Source organism: Trypanosoma cruzi, genomic scaffold (genome assembly GCF_000209065.1).
Source record: "Trypanosoma cruzi strain CL Brener 1047053516715 genomic scaffold, whole genome shotgun sequence".
NCBI lineage: Eukaryota > Euglenozoa > Kinetoplastea > Trypanosomatida > Trypanosomatidae > Trypanosoma > Trypanosoma cruzi.
The window spans coordinates 32,745-44,525 of NW_001849383.1; the positions used below are offsets into that span (position 1 = coordinate 32,745).

At 49.6% G+C, this 11,781-nt stretch overlaps 4 protein-coding genes and 1 pseudogene across 4 annotated transcripts, besides 22 other annotated features; all 5 read right to left on the reverse strand.

Moving 5' to 3' along the window:
• Window positions 1–2,436: a sequence feature (heterozygous, non-Esmeraldo-like haplotype).
• Tc00.1047053510337.11 (hypothetical protein, conserved) lies at window positions 1–2,650 on the reverse strand (the record flags this gene model as incomplete). The annotated part of the gene is made up of 1 exon (XM_801759.1): window positions 1–2,650. A coding segment is annotated over one exon (2,650 nt), but the record flags the coding sequence as incomplete, so codon positions are not given.
• Window positions 2,437–2,715: a sequence feature (haploid, non-Esmeraldo-like haplotype).
• Window positions 2,712–2,740: a sequence feature (AT_rich).
• Window positions 2,716–3,167: a sequence feature (areas merged during assembly that could not be assigned to a particular haplotype. This can correspond to areas where the two haplotypes were merged or to regions with more than two copies in the genome that were merged during assembly.).
• Window positions 2,795–2,838: a sequence feature (GA-rich).
• Window positions 2,963–3,057: a sequence feature (GA-rich).
• Window positions 3,168–3,192: a microsatellite.
• Window positions 3,168–3,775: a sequence feature (haploid, non-Esmeraldo-like haplotype).
• Window positions 3,356–3,381: a microsatellite.
• Window positions 3,419–3,471: a microsatellite.
• Window positions 3,484–3,544: a sequence feature (A-rich).
• Window positions 3,776–11,781: a sequence feature (heterozygous, non-Esmeraldo-like haplotype).
• Window positions 3,948–4,004: a sequence feature (T-rich).
• Window positions 4,147–6,699, reverse strand: Tc00.1047053510337.20 (calpain-like cysteine peptidase, putative; the record flags this gene model as incomplete). The annotated part of the gene is made up of 1 exon (XM_801756.1): window positions 4,147–6,699. The coding sequence occupies one exon, from the start codon at window positions 6,697–6,699 to the stop codon at window positions 4,147–4,149; it is 2,553 nt and encodes an 850-aa protein (XP_806849.1).
• Window positions 6,713–6,740: a microsatellite.
• Window positions 6,896–6,993: a sequence feature (A-rich).
• On the reverse strand, window positions 7,116–8,504 carry Tc00.1047053510337.30 (adenylosuccinate lyase, putative; the record flags this gene model as incomplete). The annotated part of the gene is made up of 1 exon (XM_801757.1): window positions 7,116–8,504. One exon carries the CDS (start codon window positions 8,502–8,504, stop codon window positions 7,116–7,118), a length of 1,389 nt encoding a protein of 462 aa, XP_806850.1.
• Window positions 8,518–8,540: a microsatellite.
• Window positions 8,656–8,681: a microsatellite.
• Window positions 8,896–8,926: a microsatellite.
• On the reverse strand, window positions 9,107–9,997 carry Tc00.1047053510337.40 (spermidine synthase, putative; the record flags this gene model as incomplete). The annotated part of the gene is made up of 1 exon (XM_801758.1): window positions 9,107–9,997. The coding sequence occupies one exon, from the start codon at window positions 9,995–9,997 to the stop codon at window positions 9,107–9,109; it is 891 nt and encodes a 296-aa protein (XP_806851.1).
• Window positions 10,083–10,103: a sequence feature (AT_rich).
• Window positions 10,138–10,163: a microsatellite.
• Window positions 10,377–10,412: a sequence feature (A-rich).
• Window positions 10,720–11,781, reverse strand: Tc00.1047053510337.50 (annotated as a pseudogene).
• Window positions 11,606–11,631: a microsatellite.

The window sequence follows — 11,781 nt, forward strand, 5'->3', positions numbered from 1 at the left end:
GCGTACAGCCAGTCGAGGCCAATGTCTCGTTGGAAGGCAAAACATTTGCAAGTTGATACGTGATCACCCCTCGTCCTCGCTCTCGCTCAACCACGGTGAGATTCTCCCCAAAGAGGACGTAGCGGCCGCTCGTGCAGTCTGGGGAAGATGAAAAACGAATATGACAAATCCCCGCCCGTGTGCCAGGGAGGCGGCGATGAAAACGAAGTTGTAACACCCCACTGGACCAGAGACGAATGCCAACCGCCCGGGAGACAAAAATGGGGTCGTTACCACCCCCAATAACGCTACTTTCGTTGCTCCCACCTCCCTGTGCCTCCTCCGCCTCCTTTTGTGAAGAGGAAAAGGGAATGAATCCACGCAGTGCCACGTCCAACACTTCAAATGTGATGTTGCCTGCCGGCACATAATGCACCCCATCATCAGAAACACAAACGCGCCCACGCATCGTCTGGTTGGGATGGACGATTGTCACCACACCCTGCATCACGGCAAATGTGTACTCCTGTTTTTTGTATCCCCAAGCACATGGTGACACCTTCACATGCTCATCCCACCACCCCACCCTCGCAACAATTTCCGATAGATCGGGAGCAAACATGAGCAAAAGTCCGTCCGTCCGTCCACCCGCGCCTGCCACCGTGTATGTACCCACAGTACCGGCTGCCACCACCAAATGAACCGCCCCTGAAAGTGATGCAATGCGTGTTTCCAGCGGCCATTTTTCTCTCTCTGGCGCAGAATTTGTTGTTGTTGTTGCTGATGTCGGTACATCAGTAGGCGCTGGTTTGCTCGTCGGTGCATGAACCGCCCCTGCGCGATACGCACATGCATACGCATTGGCCGGTGTGCCACAGGGAAAGTAGTACCATGCACCAGTGCGGTCAACGATGACACAACCACTATCACGTGATGGCTGCCCAAAGGCCCACAAGCTTTCCGCTAGAGTCGACTCCCACGCCGACGCACCGTCGAGATACAAACCATGCATTCCTCGCTCTATGTACGACACGCCTACCAGTACACGTTGTACGCCTACTTCAGCCACCAAACGACCGGCAAAGACACTTTCCTCTACAGACGTTATGGTAGCCGCATGAATAGTGTCAACTGCAGCAGAGTCCAAGAGCCGGCCACAGGACTCCTCCAAGTCGGCCGCAGCAACAGCACGATCCGTAAAGACACGAAAACAACGGTTGGTGGGTGCAAAATACACCCAATCATTGCTGCACAAATCCGATTGGTGCGGATCAGGTGTTGGATTGGTGGCGTTGGAGCCTGCATCTTCTGAAGAAGCAGAGCCGCTTTCTGGAGCAGCGGTTGGTACTTCTGGTTTAACAGAGCCGTCGTTGAGGTAAGCACATACAAACGGCAACGATACTCGGGTGTCCACCGCCCTCCAAGTACCGTTATTATCTACCGTCACGCATCCGAACGTCATACTCGGCTCTCCCACACCCCAATTTGAATACAATTTGTTCTTTGCCGTAGGCCATGTAGGGCTCGAAGGAAAGCTGAGCGCATAATCCTTCTCCCCGTACCACAAAGCGTCTTCGTACCACACACCCACTGAACCACGAGCTGTAAAGATTCCGCCAATAAAGACTTCAATTTGAGACAAATCATAGTTGTGATACCGTGCCCAGTCCTGCACCAGACTGCCAAGAAAGGCATCTTCTTCTGCATTCAAAACGGCAGTGAGAGTCACACGGGGATGAATTGACTGACAGAACCTCTGCGCCGCCTGCTGATTCATCCCTCTTTCTCCCCCGTCAATCAATTCCGCGTAGAGATGGTAACATTTGTCCTTATATGATGACCACCCATCGAGACATTCAAGTGGTGGTTGTGGTACCGGCGGGCGAGTGGGTTGCGGTGCATCGACAGGATTGTCCCCCGATGAAGAATTTGTTGTCGTAGCGTTACCACCACTGTCACTGCTATTATCGCCATCGTTACTGCTGGTGTTCCCCTCATTCAAAGGATTCCATTGAAACGCACAAACAAAGGGCCTTTTGGGGGTTTTACAGTCCACTATACGCCAAAATCCATCGCGTTGCATGGCGATGCATCCGCTATGCGTTTGCCAGTTCGTTGACGGAGAAAAATTTGTGTAGGGTGGCGCACCATTCGCATTTTTCATGCCATCCCACCAAACAATATCCCCGAACCCAGCTGCACCACCGAGCGCCACGAGTTCCCCCAAATCTCCAAAAAATGGATTCAGCAATCCCTGCAGCCACAAATTTTGCTCCTGGGAATGAACAGAGAGCGGTTGTGGAATAAGCTCCCTGTTGGCTTCACTCCAACCGCGGGGTGGGCGTAAGCCAAAGATGTGGGCACAAGCTTCAACCGTCTCTGCCGGTGCCACTCGAACCTCCTGCGGCTGGACGCACCACACCGTGGCGCTATCCGATGAACCGTCGTCACGCGCCTTTAGCTCCATCGGCCATAACGCCCACCCAGAGGGGCAGGAAGGAGAAGAAGAATTCCCCTGCGCAGTCACAGCCACGCAACAGCATGTTGCCCATGCAACCGACAGTAGCAACGGCAGCGTAACCCACAGAAATTCTCCTGTTTGGCTGCAGGGGCGATGGAACGCCTTCATCGACTGAGTGTTCAAAAAAGACGACATGCTCTTGTGCCCCATTGCGAATAATGTGACGAGAAGAGAGACCGACCCCTTCTTTGCTTCGACCCGCACCTTTGCGAAAATAATAATAATAAAACAAATTAAATACGCATGCAACACGAAAGCGGCAGCGGAATAGGCGGTGTCTGCGCAGTAATAAAAGAAAGAGAGAGGGAGGTGGGAGGGGGAGGGAGAGAGAGGGGAAGGTCAATTCCCACCGCGGTATCCGCATGCGCGGACACAAACATGTGAATTACAAGTCATATACGCATCGCCTACCGACAGGATTAAAGAAAGCCGCGTAGCCCAGGCAAAAGCCGGACAATACACAATAATAATAATAAGAAGAAGGAGAAGGAGATGAAAAAAAAAAAAAAAAGGAGAGGAGTCAACAACAAAAAAAAAAAAGACGGCGCAGAGGGAGAGTGGCTAAGCGCCAATGCGGTTCATTCGTAGACAGTGACGAGCAACTATGTTTTAAATACAAAAACACTCACACGCACCAAAACGTTACAAGCAGACGAAGTAACCAACCAAACAAAAAAAAAAAAAAAAAAAAAGGCCACGCTCCATTCGCGACTTGCCGATCAAACAACAATGTGACACCTCCTCCCTCCCTGCACCGCCACATTCCTTCTTTGCTTCCACATATAATTATTTTTTCTTTGCTTTTTTGAAAATGAAATGAACAAATAAATTTAAAAAAGTAAATGAAAGCAGCAGAAAAAAAAAAAAAAGAAAAAAAAAAAGTAGGGAGGAAAATACATGACTTTTCACATTCATCGCTGCACACACACACATATATACTTATATATATACATAATTATATACACACAAATTTTATTATTATTTAAAAGGCAAAATAATAATAAAAATAATAATCATAAAAGAAAGGTCAAAAAAAAAAAATAATTTCTTCTTATTTTTGGTTTGTTTATTTGTATTTGTGTGCCCGTCCGTTTCACTTGTTTTGGGCCTATTCCCGGGGGGGGGGGGGGTCCTTCTCATCTGTACATCCGAGAGCATTACTCCCCCCTTCCTCACACACCCCGCCCAGGCAAGAGGCGTGGAGAGAGAAAAAATAATAATAATAGTAATAAACATAAAGTCACTCCAAACCTAAAAAATAACGTGGCTGGCACACACCCAAAAAAAAAAAAAAAAAGGTCTCTACTACAGAGTCCAGTTGCATGCGCATGCTTCTCACTGTGCTCATCGGTTGCCCATTCATCTTAATTTTTGATTATTTTCCTCCTTCCCCAGAGAAACACACGCAATTCCATGCATTCCTCTCCTTCGCATCCCACCCTACTCATTGTTTTGTTGTTGTTGTTTTTTCTTTATTTTATCATTTTTTTTTTTTTTTGTTATTGGAGGAGAGAAAGGGAGAAAACTCCGTCCTGTCGTTGATTTGCATTGCCATGTACCCTTCCCCCTCTAATTCTTCCGATTGCAAGTCATTGGTGGCAAAAGGATGATCTGCAACCTCATTGCAGTCAACAGAAAGAAGATGTTCAGGATAGAGAGTCACCCATTTTTTCCACCGCGTAGCCCTGCGTAGGAGACATCACCTGATAATAAATGTCATTCAGCGCCGTTGTTTCCGCGGGGAACTTCGGGAAGTTTTCAAACACCACGTTTTCACCTTCGATACGTTTAAAGTTCACTTTTACCCCGCCGTTGCCCTCTGCGCCAATGGGCCTCGAGCAACGAACACCTAACACAACAGGGATCTCTGCTGCCCCCTCTGAATCCACGTCAGATGGCGCCGCGTTGCCGTTTCTGAAATGCAGCGGGTAGGTCTGGTCCTGTAGATTTGCAAACCAGGCTGTGCTTCCGCTCACAGTATCATCATTCTCCATCATACGGGGAATAACCAGGTATGGCGATTCATCGGGGGTGAGTCTGCACAACATGCTGATTTCACGTGCCTGTGTGAAGGTCCATTTGTCCCTTGACGGTTTTGCAGCGTCCACAGAAGTGTTGTTTATCACTTTGTGTTCGTCATATTTCCCTGCTTGTGCAGTAGAAAGGGAAAGCATCAAAGGCGGGTACTCATGTGATTTACCCAAATGACTGGTGTAGTCCTGCACGGTACGGGGATTAACGTTGGAAAGAATAAAACACATCCATACAGGACTGTCTACAGTTACCTCAATGACCAAAGAAGGGCGGCAGTCCGTGAAGAGCAGTGGGATGCGGTAGTCGTAGGACGGATGACGGTAAATCACCCCGCCTCCAGAAAAGTACTTCAGCACATGTTGCCAGTCCATCCAAATAACCTTATCATCGCGGTGACTGCTCCCACAGGCGTCTCTCACCTCCGGGTGCGAGTCCCATTCAGAACTCTCTGAAGACCATGGACCACTCCATTCTTCACAAGAGCCCCAAACGTTGCGGATTTGCAGAAGTTGCAGATCGCCTTCTTTGGGGAAGTAGCGCACATCCGTGATGGTGTAAGCATGGCCTGGCAAAATTCCAGTGCCACCAAGTATCCTCTCCAGCTCGGGTTCCTCGTCAAAGAGACTGGCAATCTTGTTGGTGCCAGATATAAACGCAGGCGCCTTTCCTGCGGTTGTCAAAATAATCTGGAACCCAGAGTCCTGGTAGTGGAGCAGTTGCTGAAAGAGTTCCTTCCCGCCATTTTCCTGTGCCACGGCGAAGACCTCGTCAAATCGAGAGGCGGGACACCCCGTCATATCCGTGAGGGCGTGAACGGGGTCGCCAGATTGCACCAGGCCGTAGCTACCGTTCAACTTTGCGAACGCCTTCTGAAGAACCGAGGGCCAAATCTCGCAGACATCGCTGCTGTGGGCAAACCTCAGCATCCCCGCATAGCCTGGAAAGTAATCATCCACAATAACGCTCCTCCAGAGGCCGCTTGTATTAAGAGTGACACGATACGCCCCGACCGCCCGCTCGCGCCGTGCCGTCTCCGCGCCAAAAGGGTTGCGAAACATCCGCATCACATCCCCCGGGTCTTCTTCAAGTGTAGCGATGGCACACATCAGCCAACAGTCTCCGAGCTCACCCTGTTCCACATCACCAGGAAAAATGGGTCTGCGGAAGAGACGCACCTGTTCGACATGCCCTTCAGGTAGATACATCCGTGGGCGTAACCAGAGCATCTTCTTTGGTGCCCGTGTTGACCCAAGTTGAATGCTCTTCCAGACCGGTAAGAAATCAAAATCGACAAATGGTACATTATTTTCAATACAAGACTTCAGCGCATGTTCTGCGCCTTTCCACTCGCCAACGAGGCTCTTCACGGCATCAAACTCCTTCTCCAAAAAATTTTCATGTTGCAAAGTCTCTCGCGTCTCAAAGTATTCATCAGAAAGTGGTAATGCACGTAACTGACTGCTGAAGCCATTCACGTACCCCTTGATAAAATTCTCCGTTTCAACAGGATAGACAACAACTTCGGCGGTGTAACTGCCGTCAGGCTCTTGGCGCATCTTTGTGTTCCCCAGCGGCTGCACTTTGGAATGTTTGCCAAATGCGCATGAGACATGCACCTCAAATGCAAGAGAGTCATTGTAGAAGGCCCAGGTTTTTTTCTTCTTGTCGACAATACGGTACAGCAGCCCGGGCTCCTCAAAGCAGGACATTACCTCGCCCTCTACGGTTGGCTCACCGTTTAGAAACTCGTTCTTGACCCCCTTTGTCCCTTCTTGAAATATCGGCTTCTGTGCAGTGCCGAGATCAAACTCGTCTTCCGGGTCATCCAACGGCGCGGCGAGTTCTATTCGCTCCCAACGGATCGGCTGCTTCAGTGACTTGTGTCGCAGATTCGTGGCGGATGTAAATTCCTTTCTTTCTGTACTCTCCACTTGAGAAACCGAACGGTTCCTGTCCTGGGAGTGCTGTGCTTCATCGCCTTCTTTATTGTCGTTGACGGAAACAACGTTATTCTGCGGCTTCTCAACCGTCTCAGAGGCTACCGACGAGGAAAAAATACTGGCATTGTCAAGTACCCCCACCTCTGTCGCAGGGTCTGAAGCAACGTCCGTATTGCAGGGATTAGCCGCGTAGTTGATTTCTGCCCGGTCACTTCGAAACGGCATGTCCTAAAGACTCTTCTCTTTTTTTTTTTTTTTTTTTTCTTGTTGTTGTTTTGAGTATTCGGCTTCACCTCTGAAGGTGGCACTCTCGCGTGTTTTTATTCCCTCCCCCAGGGAAAAAAGGAAGGAAACAACAATATTAATATACATACATGGAGACAGAGAGAAAGAGAGAAAGACATGCAAACTCAATCAAAGCAAAAAAAAAAAAAAAAAAGAAGGAAGAAATGCTGATAAACAATTTAAAAAAGGCAAAAAATAAAAGAATAAAAAAAAGGAAAAAAAAAGGAAAAAAAACTCCACCATAAGCAATCAAGGGTAAATGCATTCGTTACCACACTTCTCTCCATTCCACTGTATACATTAATTATTTTTTTCTCCTTTATATTTGCCCAGCAATATAAATTTCGTAATGCAGATCATACATGCGTTCGTACATATCCCAGATATGAGAAAGGGGTTATACGCAGTAGCTCACTCCGCAATTCCTCCGATATGCCAGTGAGCCCATTTATGAACTCATGCACCGTCTCCATTGTCACCTCACGGTTGCCACGTGTCAATTCCTTCAGGGCCTCATATGGCTTCGGGTAGCATTCACGACGAAGAACGGTTTGGATGCCCTCTGCAACCACCGCCCAGTTGGCTGATAAGTCCTTCTCAATTGTCTCACGGTGCACAAGCAGTTTCTCTATTCCCCGTACGATGGAAGCAAAGGCGACGCAAGCGTGGGCGATCGGTACACCCAAATTTCTCAGGACGGTGCTGTCTGTTAGGTCTCGCTGAAGACGTGATATGGGCAGTTTGGCGGAAAAGAAATTTAACAGGGCGTTGCTCGTCAAAAGGTTGCCTTCAGCGTTTTCAAAGTCAATTGGGTTCACCTTGTGCGGCATCGCGCTGCTGCCCACTTCCCCCGCCTTCGTCTTCTGTTGGAAAAACCCCATCGAAATGTATTGCCAAACATCGCGGCAGAGATCGATGAGGATCACATGCAGCCGTGCGCAGACATCACACAGGGCAGCCAAGTTGTCGTAATGCTCAATCTGCGTTGTGTATTGCTGACGCTTGAGGTTCAAGTACTTGGAGAGGAATAGATCACCAAAGCTGCGCCAGTTCACAGAGGGGTACGCCACAAGGTGGGCATTAAAGTTACCAGTCGCACCACCAAACTTACCACATGTGGGAATCTCAATCAACTGCCGGCGCTGCTCCTGGAGCCGTTCGATCCACACCATAAACTCTTTTGCAAGGTTTGTCGGGGACGCTGGCTGGCCATGCGTTCGCGCAATCATCGGCATATCCCATTCGCCAAGTTTACCTTCCAGTGTCTTCAATACATCATCCAGACCAGGAATGTACGTCGCCTTGATAGCATCGCGAAGCATCATTGGAATAGCTGTGTTGTTGACATCTTGTGACGTCAAACCAAAGTGAACAAACTCCGAGACGTGTGCAAGACCATTGCTGGCCATCCACTCCTTTAAAAAGTATTCCACCGCCTTAATGTCGTGATTCGTCACTCGCTCCTTCTTTTTAATCTCCTCCGCATCCGCAAGGGAAAACCGGTTCACCGCGATCTCGCGCAGCTGCTGGAGCTGTGCATCCGTAACATTCCGCAGCGGAACGATCGCCGGCACCTCCTTGCAAAGCGCAATGAAATACTCAACCTCCACACGCACGCGGTACTTAAAGAAAGCGTACTCAGAGAAATATGCGCGAAGAGGGGCGGTAGTGGACCTGTACCGTCCGTCCACTGGGGAAAGCGCAAAAAGTGGGGTGTCCTGTGTGTAATCAACAGAGCTCGACATGTCTTCTTTCCGTAAAAAAAAAAAAAAAGAAAAAAAGTCCTTCAATCACTTCCCTTTTATTGCAATTACTTAGCCCCTTATACGCTCCAGAAGACGACCCAACAAACCACAATATAAGCGCCCGAAGTACGCCTTGTCCCCTGTTCTTGCAAAATAAATAAATAAATAAATAAATAATACAACAATGGGGAGTTACAGTTTGGCTCAACGTACCCAACACACACACACACCTCAGTTAAGGTCAATCCAAGGCCAACACACCAGTAAAAAAAAAAGTAGTCCATAAAGCTTGTATGTGTTATACCAGGGCTCGTTGTAAACTCACAAGTTTGCATTGCTTTCACAGCCCCGCAATCACCGGAACCCTCCGTGTGGAAGGCAGGCAGAAGGGAAAAAAAAGGAAAAAAAAAGGAAAAAAAAAATTCCTTTGGTGTCTTACAACGCAGTTTCCTTGGAAATAAAACACGACCCATGGATGAAGAAAGTAGCGAAATGGAAATATACGCCATATTTTCTACTCAGGCCCGTCAGACCGCACAATTTTTCTAAACGCCATTAGAAAGGCTTTGGCTGGGCAGCGTACGCTACCCACGACTCACAAATTATTCTGAGTTGTTAATGTGCCGCGCAAAGCGAGGCAGCGCAAAGGAGGCCTTGTGCATTTCCGAGTCGTAGTACTTCAAATCCTTCGCAAACGGCATATCCTCAACAGGACGCAGTGGCTTCGTCACGTCCACGCCGGCCTTCTTAGAACAAACAAGTGTTCCAATTGAACCACAAGGATATGTGGGCACGTGCATTAATGCATACTGCACCGACGCAAAACCAGTCTCCCTGATGAAACGAGACATCCTCTCAATAAGCTCAAGATTCAGCCAGATGGACTCTCCTTGATTGCAGCATATGCCGTCCGGTTTCAGGATACGCAGCACGTCCTTGTAAAACGCCTCCCCAAAGAGCTTCGATGCAGGTCCAGCAGGGTCCGTGGTGTCAATAATGACCACATCATACGTGTTGTCTGGGGTCTGTCTTACAAACGCCAAGCCATCTCCCACACGGACCGTTGCTCGAGGATCCGTTAGGGAGCGGGAGATCTGTGGAAAGTGTTGCTTGCTTTGTTCCATCACTTCGCCGTCAATGTCGACGAGATCACAGTGCTCCACGGTGCCGTGCCGCAACACCTCCCGCAGTACGCCGCCGTCCCCACCACCAATGATGAGCACTCTCTCTGGCTTCGGATGGGAGCAGAGACTGGTGTGGCCAAGCACCTCGTGGTACACAAACTCGTCGTAGTCCGTGACCTGAATGCAGCCGTCGAGCGCCATGACAGTGCCCCATGGGCCCTTTGGGTCGCTCTCAAAGATGGTCAGGTGTTGGAACTTTGTCGGGGCGTCGTACAGAACCTTCTCCACCCTCAGCGACATGGCTTGCCCGGGCCACTGATCATTTTCCTCGCGAAACCAGCCGCCAGAAATTAGTTCGGAACCAGGCATAATTTGATGCTGCAAATCGCTTAGCGTTACTGCGCTGAAAACCGCAGCAAAATGTAAAAGAAAAAATAAGAACTTGAAGAGAAACTATATAAATAAATAAATATAAGCGCCCAAAGTACGCCTTGTCCCCTGTTCTTGCAAAATAAATAAATAAATAAATAAATAATACAACAATGGGGAGTTACAGTTTGGCTCAACGTACCCAACACACACACACACCTCAGTTAAGGTCAATCCAAGGCCAACACACCAGTAAAAAAAAAGTAGTCCATAAAGCTTGTATGTGTTATACCAGGGCCCGTTGTAAACTCACAAGTTTGCATTGTTTTCACAGCCCCGCAATCACCAGAACCCTCCGTGTGGAAGGCAGGCAGAAGGGAAAAAAAAGGAAAAAAGGAAAAAAAGGAAAAAAAAATTCCTTTGGTGTCTTACAACGCAGTTTCCTTGGAAATAAAACACGACCCATGGATGAAGAAAGTAGCGAAATGGAAATATACGCCATATTTTCTACTCAGGCCCGTCAGACCGCACAATTTTTCTAAACGCCATTTAGAAAGGCTTTGGCTGGGCAGCGTACGCTACCCACGACGGGTCATTGCATCATATGTAAAAAAGCCCAACAATCCATTTTACATAATAATAAAAAATTTTAAGCACATCAAAAACAGATGCCTCAACGTTTAACGGCGGAAATCATTCAACGTTCACAATGATATGGGCGCTCACACAAGTATACCGACGGTGCCTTTTTCGAACACATCGTCCACGCAAAACTCGGACATAAAGCCGAGCCTCTGCCGCCCCAGTGCAGCAAAGTCAGACGGCTCGCAGTGCGGTGTCGTCGAAGCCATCAGAAAGAAGTTGTCGGGCAAGTCATCCAGCATTCGGATGTTCTCCATTTTTTCCCACACGCCACGACGCACCAGAATTGGCAGGGAGACTGACGCACGCTCCTCCTCCGTTTCGCCGCCCTCTTCACACCGACGCAAGAACGCCGCAACATAGGCCGCAAGAGTGACATCGCACACGCTCTCCGTCGGAGGAACCGGTTGCAGACCAAAATACGACGCCGCCAGCGCTGTTGCAACCCCCCGACGCACGCGCAACGTCCCCTCCCGCTCCAGCGGGCACGTCCAGCGGTAGCCGGGCTGCATCAACGCGTTACGGAGCGCCGCAAGCGGGTATTTTCGCGTGCCAGGCTGCACAGTGGCGGGCCAGCAGCAGCCACCACCCACGTCGACGAGAAGCCCCAAGCTGGCGGGGCAGGAATACAGTTCGCCTGCGCGGCCCATCGCCCAATGCCGCAGCACAGTGTTGAGGCTCCAGAAGCAGGCACCGTCCTCGCGGAGACGGTGCTCAATCCGCACCAAATCTGCATCCGCCCCATCACTTTCCTTCCCGCCAAGCACCTCTGACAAGTGGAACGACGGCTTCAAAGTGCAGCGCTTTCCACCGGGAAGATTTGCACCACCGTCGTCCTGCTCCTCAGCAACAAAAAGCGTACTGAGTACGGCAGTTAGAACGGGTAGTGTTTTCTCCCGGCTGCGTACACCCCCCACCAAGAACCACTCCGCGACCAGCATGGGGGTGTCAGAATCAGAAGATTCAGTTGTCGTTGTTGCTGTTGTTGTTGTCTGCGCAATGCGGCGCAACCGCTCAAGGAGGTCCAACGCCGCGCCCACCTCACCACACTCACCCACCGCCGCGTCACCGTCACGCAGAGCCGCATGGAACCACGCGGGCAGCGCGGCCTCTCAGAGCATTTCGTACAGCACCTCCGCCAC